Below are 24455 nucleotides of genomic sequence, written 5' to 3'. Positions count from 1 at the left end.
CACCAAACTACACCCATGTTATAACAGCCAAACTCACAATCGACTGCTTATGTCTTTGTGTATCTTTCTCTAGCTTTCTTCCAATATCTTCTATACAACCTTCTTTTTGCAGCTCTGATTAAAGTGAAATCCAACACTCTTGAAGATGGTTGAGGCCTTTGTGTCATTTGCAGTAGAAAAATTGGGAGATTTCTTCATACGGGAAGTTTCCTTTTGTTTAAGTCTAGGAGAGGATGTGCTGTGGCTGCGAAATGAGCTGCTGCTCTTTATGCAGTCTTTCCTCAACGATGCAGAGGAAAAGCAAAGTGAAGATCAAAGAGTTCAACAGTGGGTGTTTGAAATCAATTCTGTTGCCAATGATGCTGTCGCTATACTGGAGACTTATAACTTCGAGGCTGGTAAAGGTGATGACGATAGATTTGCTAGTTGTCTGAAGGCTTGCACTTGCATATGTAGGAAGGAGGCCAAATTCTACAATGTCAGCAAGGAGATCCAATCACTCAAGCAGCGTATCATGGATATCTCTCGCAAACGAGAGACTTATGGTATTAGAGATATCAATAATACAGGAGAAAGACCGAGAAATCGGCCAAACAATCGGTCAGCCATGGCTAGAACATTGAGGAGAACTACCTCTTATGTAGATGAGGAGCAGATTTTTGTTGGCTTTCAAGATGTTGTAGAAAGACTGCTAGCTGAACTTCTCAAAGCAGAACCTCGTCGAAGCGTCATCTCCATTTACGGTATGGGAGGAGTAGGTAAGATCACTCTTGTGAAAAAGCTGTACATCAGTCCTAATAGTATCTCTAGCTTCACGCTTGGATATGTGTTTCTCAGGAGTGCTTAATAGTATCTCTAGCAAGCGCTTGGATATGTATTTCTCAAAATTACATCATCATGGATATTCTTAAGAATATCATAAAATCCATCCGAGATCGCAACAAGGAAATTCTAGATTTGTTGGAAATAATCAAAACAGATCTAGAAATTTACCTTCGTGATCTATTAAAAGAACACAAGTATCTTGTGGTGGTCGATGATGTATTTCAGAGAAAAGCTTAGAAAAGTTAAAAAAAATCATTTCCAAACGGAAGCAGAGTTATTATTATCACGACTAAGGATGATGTCGCTGAAAGAGCAGACGACAAAGGTTTTGTCTATAGACTTCGTTTCCTAGGCCAAGGAGAAAGTTGGAACCTCTTTTATAGGAAACTACCCAATATTCGGGCAATGGTTCCAGAAATGGAAAGGTTAGCTAGATATATGGTGAAAAAAGTGTGGAAGTTTACCACTTGCAATTGTTGTATTAAGCGGACTACTTTCGCATAAAAAGGGGTTAAAAGAATGGCAAAAGGTAAAGGATCACCTTTGGGGTACATTAAAGATGACTATCGAAATCTCCTACATACTATCATTGAGCTACAATGATTTGCTGACTGCGCTCAAGCAGTGTTTTCGTTACTTTGGTATTTTTCCAGAAGATCGTGTGATTTATGCTGAAAACATTATGTGGTTGTGGATGGCTGAGGGTTTCATACCAAACGGAGAAGAAAGTGCAGAGGATGTCGCTGAAGACTTCTTGAATGGGCTGATAAGACGAAGCTTGATAAAAGTGGTAGATTCATTTTGGGAAAAAGTTATTAAATGTAGGATTCATGATCTACTTCGGGATCTTGCCGTACAAAAGGCATTGGAGGTAAACTTCTTTGACATTTGTGACCCAAGAAAGCAATCCATATCATCCTTATGTCTCAGACATGTCATTCATGATCAAGCACAAAAGTACCTCTCACTTGATCTTTCTAATTTCAAGTTGAGGTCAATAATGTCAAATCAAATGAGTCTTATAAAGTTCCGTAATGTGTTCCAACATATATAGGTGTTGTACTTGGATATTCGTGGTGTCACTATACCTATAGAACCTGATGCCATAGGAAGTTTGTACCACCTCAAGTTCTTAAGCTTGACAGGTATTTGTGATACACATGAATAATATTACACATGCATGATATTACGAAGTTTTTTGGCATTGGCATTAGCAGTGGTAATTATTGACAGTATAAGAAAGTTGATAGTTTATTTTAATGTTTTGATGGATCTTTAGTACTTTATTCATCTTATATTCCATCTAGACACATGTTAGCGTTGATTAAAGTATGTGCTTAATCAAAGCTTTTCATCCTCAGAAATTGTTATCTCCAATTTGAATTTTTTACTCATAAAAGAAATTGATTTTCAGGTTGCAGAGGAAGAGTGATGGGGGAGATTTGTTTTTCATCTGGATGCTATAGTGTAGTTAGCTGTAGAGCCTAATCAGGTAGAATTTATTGTTCTGCTTCATTTCAGTGGCATTTCCCTTGATCTTTTTATTTTTTCGACCTACTTATGTAAAAATCTTTTTGAACCATATATTACAATGCAATGTGATGGACTTCATTGTTATTTATATATGAAAACATAGAGCTTAAATCAAATAATAGAGTCTATGTGACTTATGATGATGACAAAGCTATAGGAAACTTGTGATATTGAAAAAGCTGTACGAATCCTTCTTTTCACTTTCCTCATAGTTAGAAAGAATATAAATATGATCTTTCGGCCAACAAACAGAAGGTAAGGTATAATAAGCATCACATTTTATCAAACATTGTAAGTTAGTTCGAGGAATCAATATACACTATATCAAATTGTTGGCTTCAGTACACATTAGACTTTGGCTGAACAAATCAAACATTATAAGTTATAATAAGCATCACATTTTATCTTTATGATTAATCGCAAATGCATCACTTCTCTATTATTCTTTGTCTTAAATATGGAATTCGCTCTTATGCTTGATGCACAGCTTAAGTGCATCTCATGCTCAGTTAACCCAAGGTCAAAGTGATTTCCTTGAGGCTGCTCTCGGCTCTAACAAGGTGCTTTTGAGAAAATCATCATTTTTCTTCTGGGGCTATTTATCTGATCTCAGTTATTGTATGATGATGCTTTAGAACCAATAGATATAGTAATGGTCCTGTGTGTGGACTTATAAGTTGGTTATCTTAGAGTTCTTTTTCTGTAATGCAGTCAGCAATTTTTAATACCCTCAAGTTTCTTGATTGGGAGAATTAAGTGCCGTAAAAAATGCCGCCTAAACATGTATTGTTGAAATTTGTGGAATGTTCAAAGCAAATGCTTTTGGATTCTCACATTTATGCACTTAGCTTTTTCATTTGTATGTTATGCACTCAGCTTCTTCATTAGAATGCTATCATACGACTAAAGGAAAAGAAGACGCATACTCTGGAAGCACTCAATTGTTCAGTTTCAGTTCCTGTTCTATTTCTTTGCAATATGAAAGTTGGAGTCTCTGACATCTTGCACCAACATTAATTCCTCTGATATTGGAACAGGCCATGGTCCATCTAGTATTTGTATACTCTAGCATATAATACAATTGCGTACACTTCTGGGCAGAGCCCGAATTACATACTGGAAGTAAACAAAGTAACACCACTATGATCATATATGGTTTCTGTGAATTGACTTGGTAATTGAGGAGACATCATTATTCCTCAGGAAAAGCAGGTTTCATAGAAAATACGATACAGGGAGTATGAACAGAACGTGCGATAGCAGCAGACTAATAACTTTGCGAATGCGCAGTTACTGTACTTAATTTTAACCAATTTTTTAAATTTCAGGTAATACGTGGAATTTACTTTCTTCTTTCATAGGGGTGTGTGAGTGTGTGCGTTTGTGTGGTGATCTTGAATCTCTTTTAGCAGCAGCAAGTACTTTGTCAACTGTCTTTTGTGAAAAACTGATGTGTGCCATCGTCTTTCGTTTTTGTCCTCTGTAGTGGTATTGGTGCTGTCTTTCCAATTGATGTAATGTTGATCTTAATTACTAGCATGAATTGCATGTAAAGCAGCATTCAAGTAGAGGGAAGAGGTATCGAAGGGGGTTCCATCTGGTAAGCTTAAAGCAGGCCCTATATCGAAAACATTTAGAATTTATGCTCTTTAGTGTGTTCATTGGAAGTGGGAGTTGTCCACGATGTTAACCATGCAGAATGACTTTTGTCCTATGAAACAGATATCATTTCTTAATAACATCATTTTGATGACACTCAAATTTAGTTCCTTTGAAGGTCAGATCACTCAGGCGAAGAAGGCATGTAATTAAATCTGAGTCAGTAAATTAGACTTCTAATAATTGATTATTTTGGCATGCATTGCGTCTCTGATTTTGGAGTAAAAACGATGGCCTTTATGGCTGGTAGAATCTGTCTAAAACCAGAAACAACGAGGCATAAGATGTTTGAGAATGTGTGTATGGAATCAGAAATCCAAAAAAATTAAGGGACTATAATTGTCTAGACGGGACAATAAAAAAATTAAGGGACTACAATTGTCTAGACGTATGATACACTTTCTATACAAGAATAAAACAGTTTATACATAAATTATACATCAATGATACATTTTCTATACTTATGTATGGAATATGTATAATATGCAGGGGCGGAGCTAGCCCTTCGGGTGTGGGTTCGGTTGAACCCAGTACCTTTGGTCCGAACCATATATTTGTATTAAATCTTTTATCAAATATTTACAAATTATTAATTTAGAACCCAATAAATTTAAAAAATTAAAATCCTGAATCCACAAATTTCAAATCCTGACTCCGCCTCTGATAATATGTGAATCATTAGTGTATAATCAATGTATAACTAATATATACTATATATATGATTAGTGAGTATACGTTGATGATACATATTATATATGGAATATGTATAATATGTGAATCATTAGTGTACAATCAATGTATAATGTACATACTAATGCCTATATGATTAGTGAGTATACGTTGATGATACATTTATTATACAGAAATTACACAACAATTATAAAAACCTATGATACATTTTCTATACATATACGGTAGGGATACATATTAATACAACAATGATATATTTTTTGTACGTATGATACATTTTCGATACATAGTTGATCTTCAGTGGTTTTTACCAAAAAAAAATAGTTTTTTTTTTTTTTTATCTTTAGTGGCGACTAAAGCCGTCACAAATAATTTTTTTTTTGCAGCGGACTTTTCGTGGCGACTAAAGTCGCCACAAAAGATCGTGTTGGCTACACTTTGGGTTTAGAGAAACATGGGCCATCCGGTGGGAATAGTTTGGATCGGACGGCCCTTTATGTCCTTTCCCTTTTTAAAATTATGAATTTAGACATAATATTTGTTGTAATGTTAATATAAATTTATATTTTGTTTAAAAATATTGAATTCAGATGCAACCAGTAATGCAAAGCAACATCCACCTCTGGAAATACCAAATAAAATAGTGGCGCCTCTGTTGAAAAAGAGAAGAGCCCGGAGCCAAAATGACTTATTTTTGCAGCCATTAGACCAAATAGGCTGCCTTTTATTTTTTATACCACAATGCACTGTTCATAGCCGGATTTACTTGCATTTCGCTACACTTGTAGCGAAATGCAACAAATATTTTTTTTTCCTTTGCATTTCGTGAATCAATTCACGAAATAGGCTTATCCTAAATTTTTTTCTTCTTCGTGAATTAAATCAACGAAACTGATTTATTAATTTTTTTCTTTGCATTTCGTGAATCAATTCACGAAATAGGTTTTTTTTTTTCTATTTCGTGAATTAAATGAACGAAATTGATTTATTATTTTTTTTCTTTGCATTTCGTGAATCAATTCACGAAATAGTTTTTTTTTTCTATTTCGTGAATTAAATGAACGAAACTGATTTAATTTTTTTTTTGCATTTCGTGAATTAATTCACGAAATAGGTTTAATTGTTTTTTTGTATTTCGTGATACAATCAACGAAATAGGTTTTTTTTTTGTATTTCGTGTATTAAAAAACGAAATAGGATAATTTTTTTATTTCGTTTATATAAAAACGAAATTGATATATATATATATTGCATTTCATTGGTATATCAACGAAATAGTAATTTTTTTTATGAAAATATTTTTTTTATTTCGTTCATATAAAAACGAAATTGAAATATATATATATATATATATTTGTATTTTTTTTATGAAAATATTTTTTTTATTTCGTTCATATAAAAACGAAATTGAAATATATATATATATATATATATATATTTGTATTTCGTTGATACATAAACGAAATAGGATAATTTTTTTTTTTTGCATTTCGTTTATGTTCCAACGAAATAGGATTTTTTTTTATTTCGTTCATATACCCTTTTTCTGCTCCCCACTTTTACCCTATATTATTTTACCTTATCCTCTCCATTCTCCATTCTCCATTTTCCTTCTCCATTCTCCATTCTCCCTTCTCCAGTTTCCGTTCTTCCTCTACCTCCATTCTTTATCTTCTTCCGTTCTTCATTCTTTTCTTCTTTTTTCTACTAATCCTATCACAAGGATTCCTCAACTTTTGCTCCATAATCTTCTTCAAATTGAGGTAATTTATTAATTTTATAAGTTTTTACATATATTTTTTGATTTAGTCATTATAAATTAGTTCACATTTATTTTTTTGATTTATTTATATCTTATACTTAGTGTATTAGACTATAATAAAGAAAACAAAAGTTACAAGTTTAATTAATCAATAGTTGGTAATTTCAGTCATTGCTTCAATTAAAAAACGTTTTTAAAAAATGTTAGTAGAGTTTATTGGTCAACGAACTACAATTAAAATACTTAAAAAATCGTTGAAGCTACTGATTAAAAAGGTATAAATTTATATTATAAAATATTCTTTTAGTTAGTCATTTTCATAGAACAACAGTTAAAAAAAAATGAAGAAATTGTGAGGAAAGTAAGATTGTTAAATATAACATAAAGATATTTGTATCATTTGTTGGGTCATTTTCTATATTCAAATGGTCACTAGTCGTTGGAGATTATTTTCTGTTGATAAGCATGAAGAATTTTTAATTTTCAAATTATAAGTATAAGATCAAAAAACTGTGAGGAAGTTGAGAGGTGTGGATTTGGGGGAGTTTGAGCAGTAGGTAATATGCAGTATGATGAAGGAATCATCACTGCACTTGTTGAGAGATGGCGTCCAGAGACGCATACATTTCATATGCGGACTGGCGAATGTACCATCAAGCTGCAGGATGTCGAGGTGTTATATGGCATTCCCGTGGATGGCCACCCATTGGTGCAGAGAAATGTTAAAAATATAACTAAATCAAGGTGGCAGGAATTGATGTACGACCTTACTGGTTGGTTGCCCGGAGAAGAAGCCTTTATAGGTAATAGCTTGTTGGTAATAACACAATTATCTAATCATTTGGAAACCTTGATTGCCAATAATGATATTATTGATGAACACACTGATGAGGCTGAGGTACAAAAGAGGGTCAGGTTATACCTGCTTTGGTTGATTGGTGGCAATATATTCCCTGATAATACTGGTTCAAAGCTTAGTTTACACTTTTTGCTTGACATAATAGACCTTGATGCAATAGGCGGGAAAACTTGGGGAGCAACAGCATTATCATACTTGTACAATTATTTATGCCGTGCTTCGATGGCCAATAACCGTGATGTTTGTGGATTTATTGCTTTGTTACAGGTTCGTGAATTTCAATAATATATTGCTCTACTTCAGTAGAAATAAGAGATCAAGCAGCGTTCTTATAACCACCATTACCCAAATTTTGAAAAATGAAATTAGGAATCGAAAGTCGAGCTTTATTATAAACACTAAATGTACCACTATATATAATGTAATCTGGATTATTAATATTTGTGTATAATTCTAAATGTCAGCTAACCATATTTCCTTGAGTTGTCACGCTAACAATTTAAAAGTATTGCTTGATACACGTTTAAATAGTCAACTTCTCTGCTATCTTTTAAATAATATTTTAGATTTTCTAGTGTTATAATTTGTATAATAAATCATTAAAAATTATAATATTGTCGAATAGCTTGCACAACAATAGTAGCGCATTATCGGAACCCAACCATAACAACACAATTTTCATGTGTATTTTCGGGTTATTTTATTTAATTCAAAAAATATTTATATAGTTAAATTTACTTATACAGGTTTGGGCTTGGGAGCGAATAATCTCGATGCAGCCATTACTTCGTCCCCCAAGAGTAAACGAACGAGATATTGTATTTGCGCAGAAGTGGACTCGTCGTGGAGTTCGTGAAAGCGAGGCACGAGCTGTGCTAGTAGTTTGTAGGGATGTTTTAGACAACCTAACTGATGATCAGGTATTATTCCTTTTAATTTTTTTTTTTTGATAAGAAATGTGAAAAATATAGCAACAATAGAGTTTTTATAGATTTGTTCATTTTTTGCTTAATCGTACTATGATAATGGGTTGGTTTTGTTTTAATTTGTTATAGCTAATTTGCTACAACTTGCTACTTGTTGTGATATTTTTTAGATCCCATTTCTTCTTTTAGCATAATTAGTATTTTGTCTAGGTTTGTTTTAATGGCTAGAAGGTTACTAAAGTATTTTATTTTGTTTTTATTTCCATCAAAATTCATTATGGATTTTTCAAGTTAGCCTGTTCTTGTTATGCTTTCGAACTGAATAAAAAAGAAAGTGCTACTAGCAAGGATTTGGTCATGATACACTTTCTACTATTGAGTATTTTTTATTCTTCATTTACACGGTTTGGAAATGATGAAATTTTGTGTATTTAGAAGGAAGAAAATTGCTTGAATGTTCTAATCTTTATTTAACTGAAAATGCATAATGGATGTTTGTTGTAATGAGAAAATTTATAATATGTATTATAAATTATAAAAGACTGTATAATATTTTTTCTATCATAGTTTGCATGGGAGCCTTATACAGAGGCCATCAATGATGGACTTCTGGAGTGGTGCCGACGTGGCCAAGACATTTGGATGGTGCAGTTGCCACTCATTTGTGGGATCTACCGAGAGTGGCACATGGCAAGTCGGGTCAACAGACAATTTGGTAAGGAGCAGTCTGTTCCGGGACCAATCCCCCACATAGACCATTTCATTTTCACTGGACAAGCGATTTAAGATAAGTCTGGAGATGGGGAGGAAATTTGAGGAAGCTGAATATTTGTGGGAACGCCGTCAGGAACTAATAGTTGAAGCTCCATATACTACTGTAGCTCTCGGACCGGATTCTGAATATTTTAAATGGTACCGGAGGTACTCCCGCACCTTGATAGGAAATCCAGAACGTACCGTGGATAGGGGATACCAACATCTCGCAGGGAGGCACGAAGCACTGGTATGTAACTTTTGGTGCATGTCAAGTTAAATAGACAGTTAATGATGTACTATATAGTTTTCTAACATTTGAGTAAAAACAAAATTACTAGTAGTACTAATTAATATATCTTGAAAAATGGTCTAAGAATTTGACTTACTACACTCATCCAATGCCAGTATTCAGGCAAATTTACCATGAAAATCTTAACCTAGGTGCTTCGATTTTTATACTTTATCTCTTTCGTTATTTAGCAAAAAGATTGTATAATAATAAATTGACCATGATTATGAATGTAATTTAATTATATTTTCTAACTAAATCATCATATAAAGGATTTGGAACCGATTTACATGCAAATACATGTGTATCATATGTATTAAATATTATAGTAATATTAATAACTATATCGTGATTTCTTTTTGCCAATCAGTGGCTTTCTTACGTCACTGTTTGTTATATATTTTTTTGTAGGCTCGTGGAATTCATGGAGTTAGACATTTGGCTTACAGTGTTCAGGAAAGTCCGTCAGAGTGGCCTTCAGATTCTCAAGGTATGAATGCATTGATGCAAAGGTTTATTAACATGTCGATTGAGTCTCTGAATGCTGCTGCAATGGGGACGAGGTTGACATTTAATCCCGAATATTTACCATCAGCAGTTTATGTGGCACCGCCTAAGTTTCCAACTGGTCGTCGGGATCGTGCAAATGTACGTCGTGCTGGTAACCCACGGGGTCGAGGTTAGGTGGGCCACCAGCTTATTGATGACGATCAAGTTGACGATCTAGAGCCACACCCAGACCCAGCTCATTCATTCTGTTGTAATGTCGGCCCATCTATGTCTGCTTCCTATCATCCACCTACGAATTTACCCACCCCATATCACCCATCCAGTCCACATGACCCACATACGAATTTACCTAGCCCATATTATTCGTCGATTGAATTTTTCGACCTATCTATGAATGGCCCAGAACCTCCATGTCACTCATCTATGGATATACATAGCTCCCACTATCCGACCATAGATATATCTGGCCCATCTATGATTCGTTCAGAGGCTCCATATAACTCATCTAATATGGTCACTCCACAAGCATCATCAAAATTAAAAGATTTCACCCCATTTAGCAATTCCTCACAACCTTGGAGCCAACAGGCTTTGGACAACCTCCTTTTCCAAGTTCCTCAGACTAGTACTTCATCTCAACCTCCGGCTAATTTTCCCTGTGATGGAAGGAGGCTCAGTTTTAATGATGCATATGTACCTACGCCAGATGTTCAGGACTTAGAGGCACAAGTTCGTTTCGAATTTAAATTTTTATATATATAATTTAAGTGTCGCATTAAAAAGTAACTTTTATTTTGTGTGATATTTATAGGGTGCGGAAGGGATGCATGAGGGGGTTCCTCCGCGCAGATCTCGTAGGGATCGCCGGCCAACACAATGTGGCACTGGTGGGAGGAAAAGATGCACACGTCGGGATGCATGAGGAGCTTTAACAACTTATTTTGAAAATTTATTGTGTATCTATGACTATTTAGACTTATATATGACTTATTATAGTGACATATATTCCGTCAATATGAATTATGGTGTATTTTAGACTAATTAGGTGTATTTCTGACTAATTAGACTTCTATATGAATTGTTTTTTTAATAAATACGAAAATTGCATGTGGGGTTTAGACCTTTCTGCACCATGTATTTTTCTATAAATAGTCTTCCATAATACCTTATTCATCTCACCACGCTAAAACAAACTCTTTCAAAATGTCATCGTGGAATCCATTCTTCTGGAAACGCGGCCCAATGACATATCACCCAGGTGACATTTTTGAGTCAATGGGTAGGAAATGGGTTTTGGAATGTGAATTTGAGTACTCGCTTAATCCAAGCGAGCGCTACAATAAATAATACATTAGCAAAATGAGAAGAGAATGGAACTACCGCCTGGATGAAGCTCATAATATTGAGATCGATTTAAGAAGTCGTGGGCTGCATCGTCCAAAACGTCGTGCAATAGGCATGCCGCTCACATCACCCTAAGAACTGAATCTTGCATTGAACCGCATTTGCGAAGAAAATAATAGGATGCGTTTGCGATGGTTGCGTTTGGAGGGACACAGATTGGGGTTATATGTTACTCCTGATTGGAACCCAGACTGCGAAATGTCTGATGAAGATGATTTTCCATAAGCATTTTCTGTTGTTATGTTGGCTAGTTAAGTATTGTATTTGTACCTTTTCATTTTTCAATGTTATTTCAATTTGTATTTTATGCGAAATTCTATCGTATTCATCTTCATCTTCATATTCCTTTCCATCTCGTCCATCTTCATTATCGAGTGAGCGATTTCCCCCTCCCATCTGAGAGCGTCGTAGTCCAAGCCCCACAGTTCACAGCGCCGTAATCCAACTCCCTTCTCCTTTATGTTTTTTCTTTAAAAACCATCCACTGAAAAAAGGTTTTTTAGACATTATTGAAGTTAGTTAGATTGAGATATAGATAATCGAATACGATGAATATTGGTTGAAAGTTTATATTTTTTTGGTTGAAGTAGTCCGATTATTTATAAATTGGATGAATGCAATTGTAAGAAAATGTTAGCTCTTTCAACAGCCAAGACCAAGAAATCCGTGTAAAAAAAATTGGGATTAGACTTGTCCATGCTAAAAAAAATTGTCCCTGCATTTCGCAAAGTATGCAACGAAATATAAAAGATTCTTAAAGTATGCAAAAATGCTTGGAAAAGATATATAACAACAATGCTTTTGCCAAGATTCTTAAAATGAATTGAAAGCTATTGCCTAGTTTTTTTTTTTAGCTTTTGACTTGTACATGTAAAAATTTTAACAATCCGCTGGCAAGATTCTTAAAGTATGCAACAATGCTTGGAAAAGATATATAACAACAATGCTTCTGTCAAGATTCTTAAAATGAATTGAAAGCTATTGCCTAGCTTTTTTTTTAGCTTTTGACTTGTACATGTAAAATTTTTAACAATCCGCTGACAAGATTCTTAAAGTATGCAACAATGCTTGGAAAAGATATATAACAACAATGCTTCTGCCAAGATTCTTAAAATGAATTGAAATCTATTGACTAGCTTCTTTTTTAGCTTCTTCTAAACGTATGCAACAATGCTTGGAAAATATAAGTGCAATAATGCTTCTGCCAAGATTCTTAAAATGAATTGAAAGCTATTAACTAGCTTCTTTTTTGGCTTATCAATTGTCCATGTAAAAAGCAAAGAAATTCGTTTCCAAGTTAAAAATAAATTGAAAGCTATTGACTAGCTTCTTTTTAGCTTCTGACTTATCCATGTAAAAAGAAAAAGAATCCATTTCCAAGAAAAAAAAATTGAAAGCTATTGACAAGCTTTAACAATTTTTTATCCTTGCATTTCGTAAGGTCAGCAACAAAATATAAAAAACTTAAATTTGACAAGTCCATGACGAAAAGTTATTTATAAACTTGGATTACTCCAATTTTTTATTTTACATTTTCGGTGCATATGCAACGAAATGCAACAAAATTTACATTATAAAGAACTTTAACCGGTTATTGTTATCTTCGGGTGAGCGTTTACAAGCAAGAGCCATTTTTTTAATTTTGCATTTCGCAAATTATCTAAAATCTTCGACTGAGACTTAACAATCCATTTACTATTCAAAAAATGTCGAACAAAAAAGAGAACACTCCTGGAAGCTCTTCCTCACCTTTTTCTTGGGCATTCCCGGAAAACAGAAATGATATCTTAAGTTTAGAGTCACTCAACAACGACTGGGGAACATAGGATCCATATGATTTTGAGATGGACATGTACAACCCGCACATGCTTGACGAACGAGAAGATGATTTTCGGATGCTGAAACAATCAGATCCATGTGAGTACTACTGCGGATTACGCCGTGAATGGGAGCATAGGTACCATGAGTCAAATATGCTCATGAATGAGCTTGAGCAACTGGGGGAACCCAAGCCACGTCGTTTCTCTGTGTGGATGGAACGCAGGGATATGGTAGAATATGAGGTAGTTGTGAAACAAATTCGAAAGGAGAATAATAGGATGTTGGTGAGACGTTGTAGGTACTATATCCTTAAGCTCGTTGAAGAACAAGCTGCAGCAACAAATCGCACGCTAACAGAACATGAAAGAGCAAGTGTTTTAGCACACGAACTTTACAAATCGGATGATGACATGCCTAACGAACGCCCTTAGACCAACTATGTATTATGTGTTTTAATTTTCACTTATAATGTAATTTTATGTTCATTCAATAAAGTGTTGTGTAAGTTCTATCCAACAATAACTGTTAAATTAAAGACAAAATTAAACTCTACAATACGAACTCTACAATACAACATATTATTGAAGGACGACAACATATTATTGAAGATTACATAAGATAACAACGATTACATAAAATAACAATAACATAGAACTCATGAAAAAACTTAACAGTAAACAAGCAATAACAACTACTGAGTACGATTGGGGCAACGATTTTTATTATGACCGGTTTTCCTGCAAGTTCCACACCTCCTAGCTATGCGAGCAGGAGCAATATCTATTTCATTCCTCCTTCTAGTTGTTCTCTGGGCTCCAGAAGTTCGCTCGTATGCAGTGTTTGCAATTAAACAGAAGGGACTTGCAGGCCAATATGCCTCATCACCCAAGGGAGAAAACTTTCCACTGTATGTTTGGTTGCAATACCTACAACTGTAGTACTTGCTAACATAGTCCTTAGGCTGAATTTTACGGATCCGACAAATTTTAATTGCATGGGAACATGGCATGTGGTAGTTTTTCCATTTCCCACACGAACATTTTTTTCTATTGTCAGAGACTTTATGGACATTTCCACCCTTAACTTCGTGTGCAAATGTCAGAATCTCGAAGACCCCAGTCACAATATTGTAGTTCATCATATCAATGTGCATGGCGGGCCTTATCCCAATATTCATGGAACTTCTTATCAACACCCGACGGCCAAGTCTTCTTATTTACCATTAGCAGAGCAGCAAGGGCGCTTCTTTTAACAAAATGATCAACAAGATTTTTAAAGGTCAAGCGAACCATGGCAGTAACAGGCAATCCACGGGCTTTCTTCAATAAACCGTTGTAAGACTCAGAGACATTTGTCGTTATAGCCCCCAACCTATAACCACCGGAATTAGTATCAAGACCTCGGGCATACAACCCAGGTCAATTCTCTTAATCCCCACAGAGTCTCGGGCATGCAACCCTAAACTCAAAAAAAAAAAAAAAAAGGGCTTTAACTTGCAAAAGAGGTCGCACAAGTACAAAAGAAGGGACAATAAAACAAAGTAGATCAGCGTCAGAGCACACAAATACTAAGCATAGACATAGTGCAACGCTTAGGGAAGGATTAGTCACTCCTTACCCAAATAATATCCTACCTTTTTCCCAAGCCTACATTACAACACCATAACAAGCCCTACGTGATTCTATGCTAAGGTTTCTCTCATTAGTGGATACTTACATGACGGCCAAGCTTATGGAATTACAATTGTAAGCATTGAACATCTTTCTGAGCTTGAGTGTACTTCTCTAGATGTCTCAAAGTTCAAAAATACTGAATATGTGTGAAAAAGGGACTTTCTTTCTGGTGAGGGCACTTGAAACACGAGGATAAGTATAGTTCATAATCCTTGTTTGAAGCAAAATGAACCAATCTTGTCGATCTTTAGGTATGTCTGAGGTACCACTTGAAGCTATAGGAATTACCAATAAGTCGATCTTGGTTTGTTGGACGATAAATAATGGTGAATTCTTATGCACAATACTAATTGTTGGTACCAACTGAAGTCGGGGCATGTTATATCAATCATTGTTATTATTAAAAAAAAAAACAATTTTGTTGGATTTTGCTTTCGTGATTTTTTTTTTTTCTTAATTTTATTTTTTATCGTTGCACAGTAAATATAGTTCAATGTTGTTGTGTTGTTACTAACTCTACGAGGTATCGACATCTGGTCTTACCATGAAAGATCCTCGTATTTCTCCGCTGAAACATGAAATTGGGAGAACATTTTTGAGTAGCTTAAAAAAAATAATAATAATAAAAAAAAAGCAAGTGCACATCACTTTCCGCTGGAAGTATGCGAATTTTTGTTTGTTTAAACTGGGACAGAATTTTTGAGGGGGCCCTAAAAAATTCCACCAATGGCACATTTTGAGAGAAAAGGCACGGGCTCATCCGGCCGCACAGTAGGACACTGCATTGGCTCGTCCAGCCCCACAACTGGACATCGAGGGCGTCATAGTCTAAAGGCATCATTCTCATCGCTTAAAGGCACCATTTCATGGCCCAAGGACCTTACCTTCTGCACTTCATTCGCGCCGAAGCAAAGGCGTTACCCTCCACACCAGCATTGCTTTATTATTTTCAAATGCCTCTGCGTATGCTCGCAGCCGCATTGCATTGCACCTGCATTGCTCACCGCCTTTTATTACTGCCTGGGCCATGCACCGCCCTTTTAAATTTCTGCATAAGGCTGTACACCGCCTTTCATGTTGCATGGGCTGCGCACCGCCCATTTAAATTTCTGCATAAGGTTGCTCACCGCCTTTCATATGTTACATGGGCCATGCACCGCCCTTTGTAATTTCTGCATAAGGCTGAGCACCGCCTTTCATGTTGCATGGGCTGCGCACCGCCCATTTAAATTTTTGCATAAGGTTGCTCACCGCCTTTCATATGTTACATGAGCCATGCACCGCCCTTTGTAATTTCTGCATAAGGCTGAGCACCGCCTTTCATATGATGCATGGGCTGCGCACCGCCCTTTGCATCGCTTTTATATGTTACATGGGCCATGCACCGCCCTTTGTAATTTCTGCATAAGGTTGTGCACCGCCTTTCATATGATGCATGGGCTGCGCACCGCCCTTTGCGTCGCTTTCATATATTACATGGGTCATGCACCGCCCTTTGTAATTTCTGCATAAGGCTGAGCACCGCCTTTCATATGATGCACGGGTTGCGCACCGCCCTTCGCATCGCTTTCATATGTTACATGGGCCATGCACCGCCCTTTGTAATTTCTGCATAAGGCTGAGCACCGCCTTTCATACGATGCACGGGCTGCGCACCGCCCTTCGCATCGCTTTCATATATTTCATGGGTCATGCACCGCCCTTTGTAATTTCTGCATAAGGCTGAGCACCGCCTTTCATGTTGCATGGGCTGCGCACCGCCCATTTAAATTTCTGCATAAGGTTGCTCACCGTCTTTCATATGTTACATGGGCCACGCACCGCCCTAGGTAATTTCTGCATAAGGCTGAGCACCGCCTTTCATATGATGCACGGGCTGCGCACCGCCCTTCGCATCGCTTTCATATGTTACATGGGCCATGCACCGCCCTTTGTAATTTCTGCATAAGGCTGAGCACCGCCTTTCATACGATGCACGGGCTGCGCACCGCCCTTCGCATCGCTTTCATATGTTTTATGGGCCATGCACCACCCTTTGTAATTTCTGCATAAGGCCGAGCACCGCCTTTCATATGATGCATGGGCTGCGCACCGCCCTTTGCATCGCTTTCATATGTTACATGGGCCATGCACCGCCCTTTGTAATTTCTGCATAAGGTTGAGCACCGCCTTTCATATGATGCATGGGCTGCGCACCGCCCTTTGCATCGCTTTCATATGTTACATGGGCCATGCACCGCCCTTTGTAATTTCTGCATAAGGCTGAGCACCGCCTTTCATGTTACATGGGCCATGCACCGCCCTTTGTAATTTCTGCATAAGGCTGAGCACCGCCTTTCATATGATGCATGGGCTGCGCATCGCTTTCATATGTTACATGGGCCATGCTCCGCCCTTTGTAATTTCTGCATAAGGCTGCGCACCGCCGTTGGAAATCTCTGCATAAGGCCGCGCACCGCCATTCATGTTGCATGGGCCATGCACCGCCCTTTTGAAAATTTCTGCACAAGGCTGCGCACCGCCCTTGGAAATCTCTGCATAAGGCCGCGCACCGCCCCCTTGAAAATTTCTGGATAAGGCATTGCACTGCACCTGCATTGCTTTATTATTTTCAAATGCCCCTGCGTATGCTCGCAGCCGCATTGCACCGCACCTGCATTGCTTAATTATTTTCAAATGCCCCTGCGTATGCTCGCAGCCGCATTGCACTGCACCTGCATTCTTCGCCGAAGCAAAGGCGTTACATAGCACGACCGTTCTTCATCCTACACTTTGCTAGGACCATTCTAACAACACTGGGGCAAAATTTTGATTGGACGATCAAAATTTGCCATAGCATCCGTTAGTTATCACCTTTCGAACTACATTGACCTGATTCTCGTGATTGACGAGATATGTAGGAAGCTCTATGCAGAGTTCGGTCACATCGGGGCGAGAATCATTCTTTCCCCAGCAAGTATACAATCTTGCACCCCCAGCATCTCGTAGCTCGATACTGGGGCAATTTTGGAAACGATGACGTGGGTATGCGAGCGTTTTTTTTTTCGGCCCTGAACAATCCTTCCCCTTTTATATTTTTTTTTTCTTTTTATCGCAACCTTGCCGACAAATTGAGAGTATTGTCAAAGCTCTACCAACGTCTGACCTCTTTCTCCGTACATATCCTTTTAGCAATTCTTTGTCGAGCCAAAATAGGTTACATGTCAACGTCTTCGTCCGAAAACTCTTTCATCGTCTGCGGTCGAAGAGGGACAAGTTGTTGACACCTAATTTTGGCTCGACGTGCTTATAATTAACGTTTTGGGGGGCCCTGATTCGTTAAAGAGCACGAAATACATTTTACACATTTTTACATTTTTTATATAATTTATTGATGATTGTCCTTATTTTGGAAATTTTATCAATTTATTGTCATTTTTTAAGAATCATTATTTTTCACATGTATAGCGCAATACTACCATTTTCGTGCAATTAATAATTGTTTCTTAATTTTATAGCAATACATTTTTATATCTTGCACATTAATATTTATATTTTATACTTACGCTATTATTTATACATGTATTAATTAATTATATTTTTTAGTGCAGCCCGACAGTTCAGAGAAAATCGGAGCAATCAATTTTTAAACGCAGAGTAAAATTCGATCAAGTTAAGGTCTCGTCACCTTTTAAAAAAAAAGAGTTGATTGAGGTAATGAATCGGGGACAAAGGGGTATGACTTTTTTTTTTTTTTTTTTTTTTTGAACAATACATCACACCACTTTGTTTTATAAAGAAAGAGAAGGGGGTAATTTTTATTTTTTTTATGAACAGATACATACATACACGCACAGGAGATTTTTTTTTTTTTTTTTAGATTTACCTTCCCTCTTCTAAACCTAATTATTTCTCTTCCCTTCTCCATTTTCAGCCGCCACCACACCTATCCCATTCTTTCTATTCCCTCTTTTTCTTCCGCAGCCCCACTCCTTTTCTTTTTGACTTTTCCTACCAATTTTTCTAAATTTATTACATTTCTTTTGACATTTTGGGGAGAGGGAGGACAGATTTCAAGGGATTTGTTTCCCTTGCTTCAGAACTTCAATTTAATACGCATCTTCTTTTTACCTCTCTCACGTTCATCTCCAAAAGGCTCCCATCTGGGACTTTCTTGTTCTAAAAATTTTGCCAACCTTTCTCTACTTTTTTTTCCTTATTTACTCTTTCTAACTCCAACCTTCTGGCTCTTATCTCTCCTTTTCTTCCTATCCCTAAAAAAAACAAAACAAAAAACTTCAACCAAAGCTCCATTCCCATCTTCATCTGTCTTCTATCATCTCATTTATTCTTTTCTAGCACCACACTTCTTCCATTAATTTTACTCTCACCATCAGGGGAGTTTTTTTTTTCGAATCTGGTGTTTTATTTGTTAACTGACATCTTCCCCCGAGCATTGGTTATCGCAATTAGCCAAACTCCGGCAATCTTTGTTGCTTTGTTATATTTGTTTTCGCTACTGTTATTTTTATTGCCTTTTGGATATTTCAACTTATTCAAGCAAATACTACACTTTTGGCCGATGAAGAAATTTCCGTCGATTTCCAAGGCCTTCCATGTACAAAGACGGGTTTTTTATTTTAAGTTTATTCATTATTTTTTTAATTCATCCGATAATTATTTATTCTCTTACTAACATTTTTTATTAAGTCTCATGCAAGTATCTGAAGTTGTTTTTTTTTTAAGATTACACTCAAAAGAAGTTCAAATAGCTTCTTAAATTATTTGTTTATATTTTTTTTACACTATTAAATTATGCAAGCATAAAATATAGTGAAACTTTACTTTTTAGGGTGTAGGTTAGTGGTATTTATTTATGCTCTGCTTAGGTGATTTAAATTTTATGTGTTTTAGACAAATTAATATTAGGCAGTTATTATTTTTGTAGCTAATATTCTTATAGTTATCATATTTCGCTAGAGTTCTAATTAAATAGCTTAGCACACTTAAGTGAATAAATAGGGTGCTTTGCCTCAATATTTAGGCTTTAGAATATACTCTCATAATTAATTGATTAGGCGTACATACTTAACTAGTTAAATTAGTTAACTCACTTCGAGTGCAAAATAATTTCATGTCTATTTTTATACCTTTGTCACATACCCAAGCTTCTAAGTTGCACATAACTTTTTTTTAATAATTATTATATCACATATGTATAAAATACGTATTGCATGATTATTCATGTGCATAGTCATATTAGTTATTCTTTAGTCTAAATTATATTAATTTTTGTAAATAATAAAGCTTTTTTTTACACATCCCTCGTATAGTTAAATTGGTCCAGCCGGGAACCACATTTGTGGATTCTGAAGGATGCCTAACACCTTCCCTTCGGAATAATTTGAACCCTTACCTAGAATCTCACTTATTTTCGTAGACCATGTTAAGCTGCATATATTAATAATTTATAGGTACCCTAGTATACCTTAAATGCTAGGTGGCGACTCTGTACATTAATTAATTATTTTAGAGTTCCATAAGTTGTGCTTTGTTTAGCCTTCGGTTAAAATAGGGTGCAACAAGGACAACGAAGAAATGGCGATAAAGATTCATCGTCCGTAATTGGCATCTCACCATAAATTGGTGAGCCATCGGCTGTAAATGAACTTGGACATCGTCCGGTTATAACCACCGATAGTTCAGTATCATTTACGAACATTTTACTCCTTAAGACACGTTGCAGACGATCATATTTTAGGGAAATTGGAAACCTTTGCCCTATTTCAAGACCACGGTTGTATCTAACCGAACCTGCTTCATACACAACTTCACCACCCCAAAATAAATACACTTTAACATGAGTTTCCGTCATCTTTTATGAAATATATGAGAGAAAAAATAAAAGTTGAAGGATATGAAACAGATAAGAGAAAAACAATAGATGAAAGATATGAGATGGATAAAAGAAAATTGAAAGACTAAGGATATACCATAAGTAAAGATAGGACAATATTTATAAATGAAGAAAAGTAAAAAATTTCGCAAATTAAGTCACGAAATGTAAAAGATATTATTTTGACAACTATTTAATGCTCGTCTGAAACTGATTGAACCAACAGAAATGAACAAAAAAATAAAATTAAAACCATAGCGATATGGAGAGCAGAAAAACAGTAAGGGGGAGGTGGGTTTCGTTATATACCTGCGAAATGGAACAAAACATTTCTTTGGTATATAAACGAAAAAAAATAAATTGTTTTCCTATTTCATTTTTATATACATAAAATACAATATATATATATATATATATATATATATATATATATATATATATATATATTCCTATTTCGTTTTTATATAAACAAAATGAAAATAAAATTATTTTCCTATTTCGTTTTTTTATTCACGAAATACAAAAAAAAAACCTATTTCGTTCATTAAATTACGAAATGCAAAAAAAAAAAAAATCAGTTTCGTTCATTAATTCACGATATACAACATAAATAAATAAACCTATTTCGTTCATTAATACACGAAATGCAAATATATATATATATATATATATATATATATATTTTCTAATTTCGTTTTTATATGAACGAAATAAAAAAAATTATCATATTTCGTTTTTTAATACACGAAATGCAAAAAAAAAATTGTAATTTCCTATTTATTTTTTTATTCACGAAATACAAAAAACACCTATTTCGTTGATTGTGTCACGAAATGCAAAAAAAAAAAAAAACAGTTTCGTTTTTATTCACGAAATAAAAAACAAAAAACACCTATTTCGTTGATTGTATCACGAAATACAAAAAAAAAAAAATACCTATTTCGTTGATTGTATCACGAAATACAAAAAAGTGGGGATCTAAAATTTGACCCTAATAATTATGTGGCTCTGTATCACAATTCTCTTGTTCAGTATTTTTTTCTAGAGAAAAAATAACAATTGATCTATTAATCATAAGTGGGGATCTAGAATTTGGCCCTAATAATTTTCTAATGCTCTATTAAACTAATTATCGTATAACTTTTATTCTTCCGAAAAATATGAATACACCATAACGAATTAATGCCTTGTAATGAATTGCATATGGTAGGTTGAAACATATCATCAGTGGCAGAGCCATATAGAGCCGAGGGTGTTCATCCGAATTCTCTTGGCGGAAAAAACACTGTTTTTACAAGGTTAAAATTATTTTTATGTATATATAGTAGATGTTGAACCCCCTTAGGCTTTTTCATATGTTTACTTTTTATATTTTGAACCCCTCGATGGAAATCCTGACTCCGCCAGTGCATACCATGCCATTTTATTTTATAGAACCACCATAAGAGAATGTGCATTGTATGATATATGGCATTTTAGAAACTACCAGAATTGCATCACATCCATCAATTCCCATATGATCTAGCCATCTTGGTTTGATTTTAAAAAAATATTAACACAAATGCGACACGGGAATAATATTGGAGAACACTACTCATGTTAAATTGGAGAACGCTACAAAATAGTAACTAATATAATAAATAACATAAATTTATTGGGGACTAATTGATGACTATATGATTGCTCCCTTTAATTCATTGCATTGAAAAACTGATAGCTGAAATATAGTTAAAATATTATGATCTCTAATATACTCAAATTAATAATTCATCCTACAATTTAATTGTGATACAGAGCCACATAATTGTGATACGGATGATTGTATCACGAAATACAAAAAACAAAAAAATTAAACCTATTTCGTGAATTAATTCACGAAATGCCAAAAAAAAAAAATTAAATCAGTTTCCTTCATTTAATTCACGAAATAGAAAAAAAAACCTATTTCGTGAATTGATTCACGAAATGCAAAGAAAAAAATAATAAATCAGTTTCGTTCATTTAATTCACGAAATAGAAAAAAAAAACTATTTCGTGAATTGATTCACGAAATACAAAGAAAAAAAAAAAATCAGTTTCGTTGAGTTAATTCACGAAGAAGAAAAAACAAATTAGGATATGCCTATTTCGTGAATTGATTCACGAAATGCAAAGGAAAAAAAAAATATTTGTTGCATTTCGCTACAAGTGTAGCGAAATGCAAGTAAATCCGGCTATGAACAGTGCGTTGTGTGGGTATTTCGTTGGATAATCAACGAAATACCCATTGTGGTATAAAAAAAAAGACAGTCTATTTTGGTCTAATGGCTGCAAAAATAAACCATTTTGGCTCCGGACTCAAAAAGAGAACCTCTCACATTAAGGAAATTTTGACGGCATTTGATAAAAAAAAAAAGGGTATTGGTAAATATTTACTTGTATCAAGTATGTACATCAAACTTTAAATTTACTACGTGAAAATATATATTAATGAACCATGGTTAAATGCAAACAAGTTATATACACGTATCATGTATTTTATTAACCGGTGTAGACATTCGAATGAGAATAAATTTTTACATATCAATTATGTCCTTAGCGGGTTATTCAAACTTATAAGAAAAGAATCTAGCACAAAAAGAGGCATATAGTGAGATAAGAATCTAGCACAAAAAAGAGGTATATAGTGAGATAAGATAAAGCTGTTGAGTCTTAACGAGAAATTTGAATTCAAGCTTTAAAAATAAAAAATGTATTATTTTTTTTTCTTCTCAATGAGTCTTATATGACATGAATATCCGTTCTTTGTCTTAGTTTAATTCGACACGAAATTTAAGAAAATAAAGAAGATTTTTAAATCTTGTAGTCTTAAATTATAAATGTGTATAATGTATCCAAAAAAAAAAAATTGATTCTAGTGATCTTAAATGTGTCATGTAGGATTTTGGATGTAAATAATTACTAAATATATAATGTAATTTTTTTTAAACGGACTAAAAAAAGAAAGGGTTTGGCCATAGAAACCAAAAACTTTTTCACTTTCTTTAGAATTTTGGAGTTGGAGTTGGATTTGTGTTTGACCATTGCTTTTGCAAATAGTTTTTTTTTTTTTATTGAAATGTACTTATTTTGATTGTGAAAAAAGTGAAAAACTTTAAAATATTTTGCTATGAAAATTTTAAATACAATTTCAAATTGTATTTGAAATTTGAAAAAACAAAAAAAAACTTATTTAATTTTTAAAAAAAGTGAAAAAAACTTTTTGAAAAAAAGTGAATAATTCTTATAGCCGTTTCCATAAATTGAGGAAGCACATATAAACATAACACCATAGAACCTTTGTAGACTCAATCGAAGCAACGACTTTGGATCCTTCCAACTACTTGTCAACATCGCGAGCCGGCAAATCAGCAATGGCTGCCGAACCTAAGTTGAACGTAACACAATAGAACCTTCCAAAGCACGCCTTTTCCCCTTGATTTAGCAGCCAGCCACTTTTAACTTTGTACCAAGCAAGTACACTCATAGTAATTCACGAATGCCTAATTAATTCAAACTTTTCAAAAGTTCAAATCCTCCAAAACTAAATCCAAAATATGTACTCCCCGTTTCAATTTATATGAAAAGTTTGGGATGAATTGAATAAAGAAAACTTACTTCTGGACATTCAAGGAATCAAAAAGAGGAGAGACCGGTAGAGCTCATCTTTTCTAAAGTGTCACCAATAAAAAGTAAAATACAAATAAAAGCTATGGCATTCAATCTCATATTGCAAGAAATCCAAGAATTTCTAGGGGCACTAGCACGAGCAAAAAGTCCCCAAAGATAAAGGCTTTCATCCTTCCTGAATATTCTGGGAATTTTCTTCTATTAATTGTTTTCGAAATGCCGATT

General features: G+C 34.9%; 1 protein-coding gene across 12 annotated transcripts; it reads left to right on the top strand.

The window, feature by feature from the left end:
- On the top strand, positions 1-4097 carry LOC132634988 (disease resistance protein RPP13-like). Of its 12 annotated transcripts, none has more exons than XM_060351191.1 (5): positions 1-758; positions 1479-1696; positions 1880-1970; positions 2240-2317; positions 3845-4097. In XM_060351191.1, exons 1-4 carry the CDS (start codon positions 146-148, stop codon positions 2311-2313), a joined length of 996 nt encoding a protein of 331 aa, XP_060207174.1. In that variant the 5' UTR covers positions 1-145; the 3' UTR covers positions 2314-2317; positions 3845-4097. The 12 variants fall into 12 exon arrangements, 7 of the variants coding, with proteins under 7 accessions (XP_060207174.1, XP_060207175.1, XP_060207173.1 ...); XM_060351192.1 differs by lacking the exon at positions 3845-4097 and adding an exon at positions 3687-3836; XM_060351190.1 differs by lacking the exon at positions 3845-4097 and adding an exon at positions 3235-3680.
- Positions 4098-24455: the final 20358 nt, after the last annotated feature.

This window comes from Lycium barbarum, chromosome 4 (genome assembly GCF_019175385.1).
Source record: "Lycium barbarum isolate Lr01 chromosome 4, ASM1917538v2, whole genome shotgun sequence".
Classification (NCBI taxonomy): Eukaryota; Viridiplantae; Streptophyta; class Magnoliopsida; order Solanales; family Solanaceae; genus Lycium; species Lycium barbarum.
The sequence above is the reverse complement of the archived record's forward strand: the minus strand, read 5'-3'. Positions and strand labels throughout refer to the sequence as shown.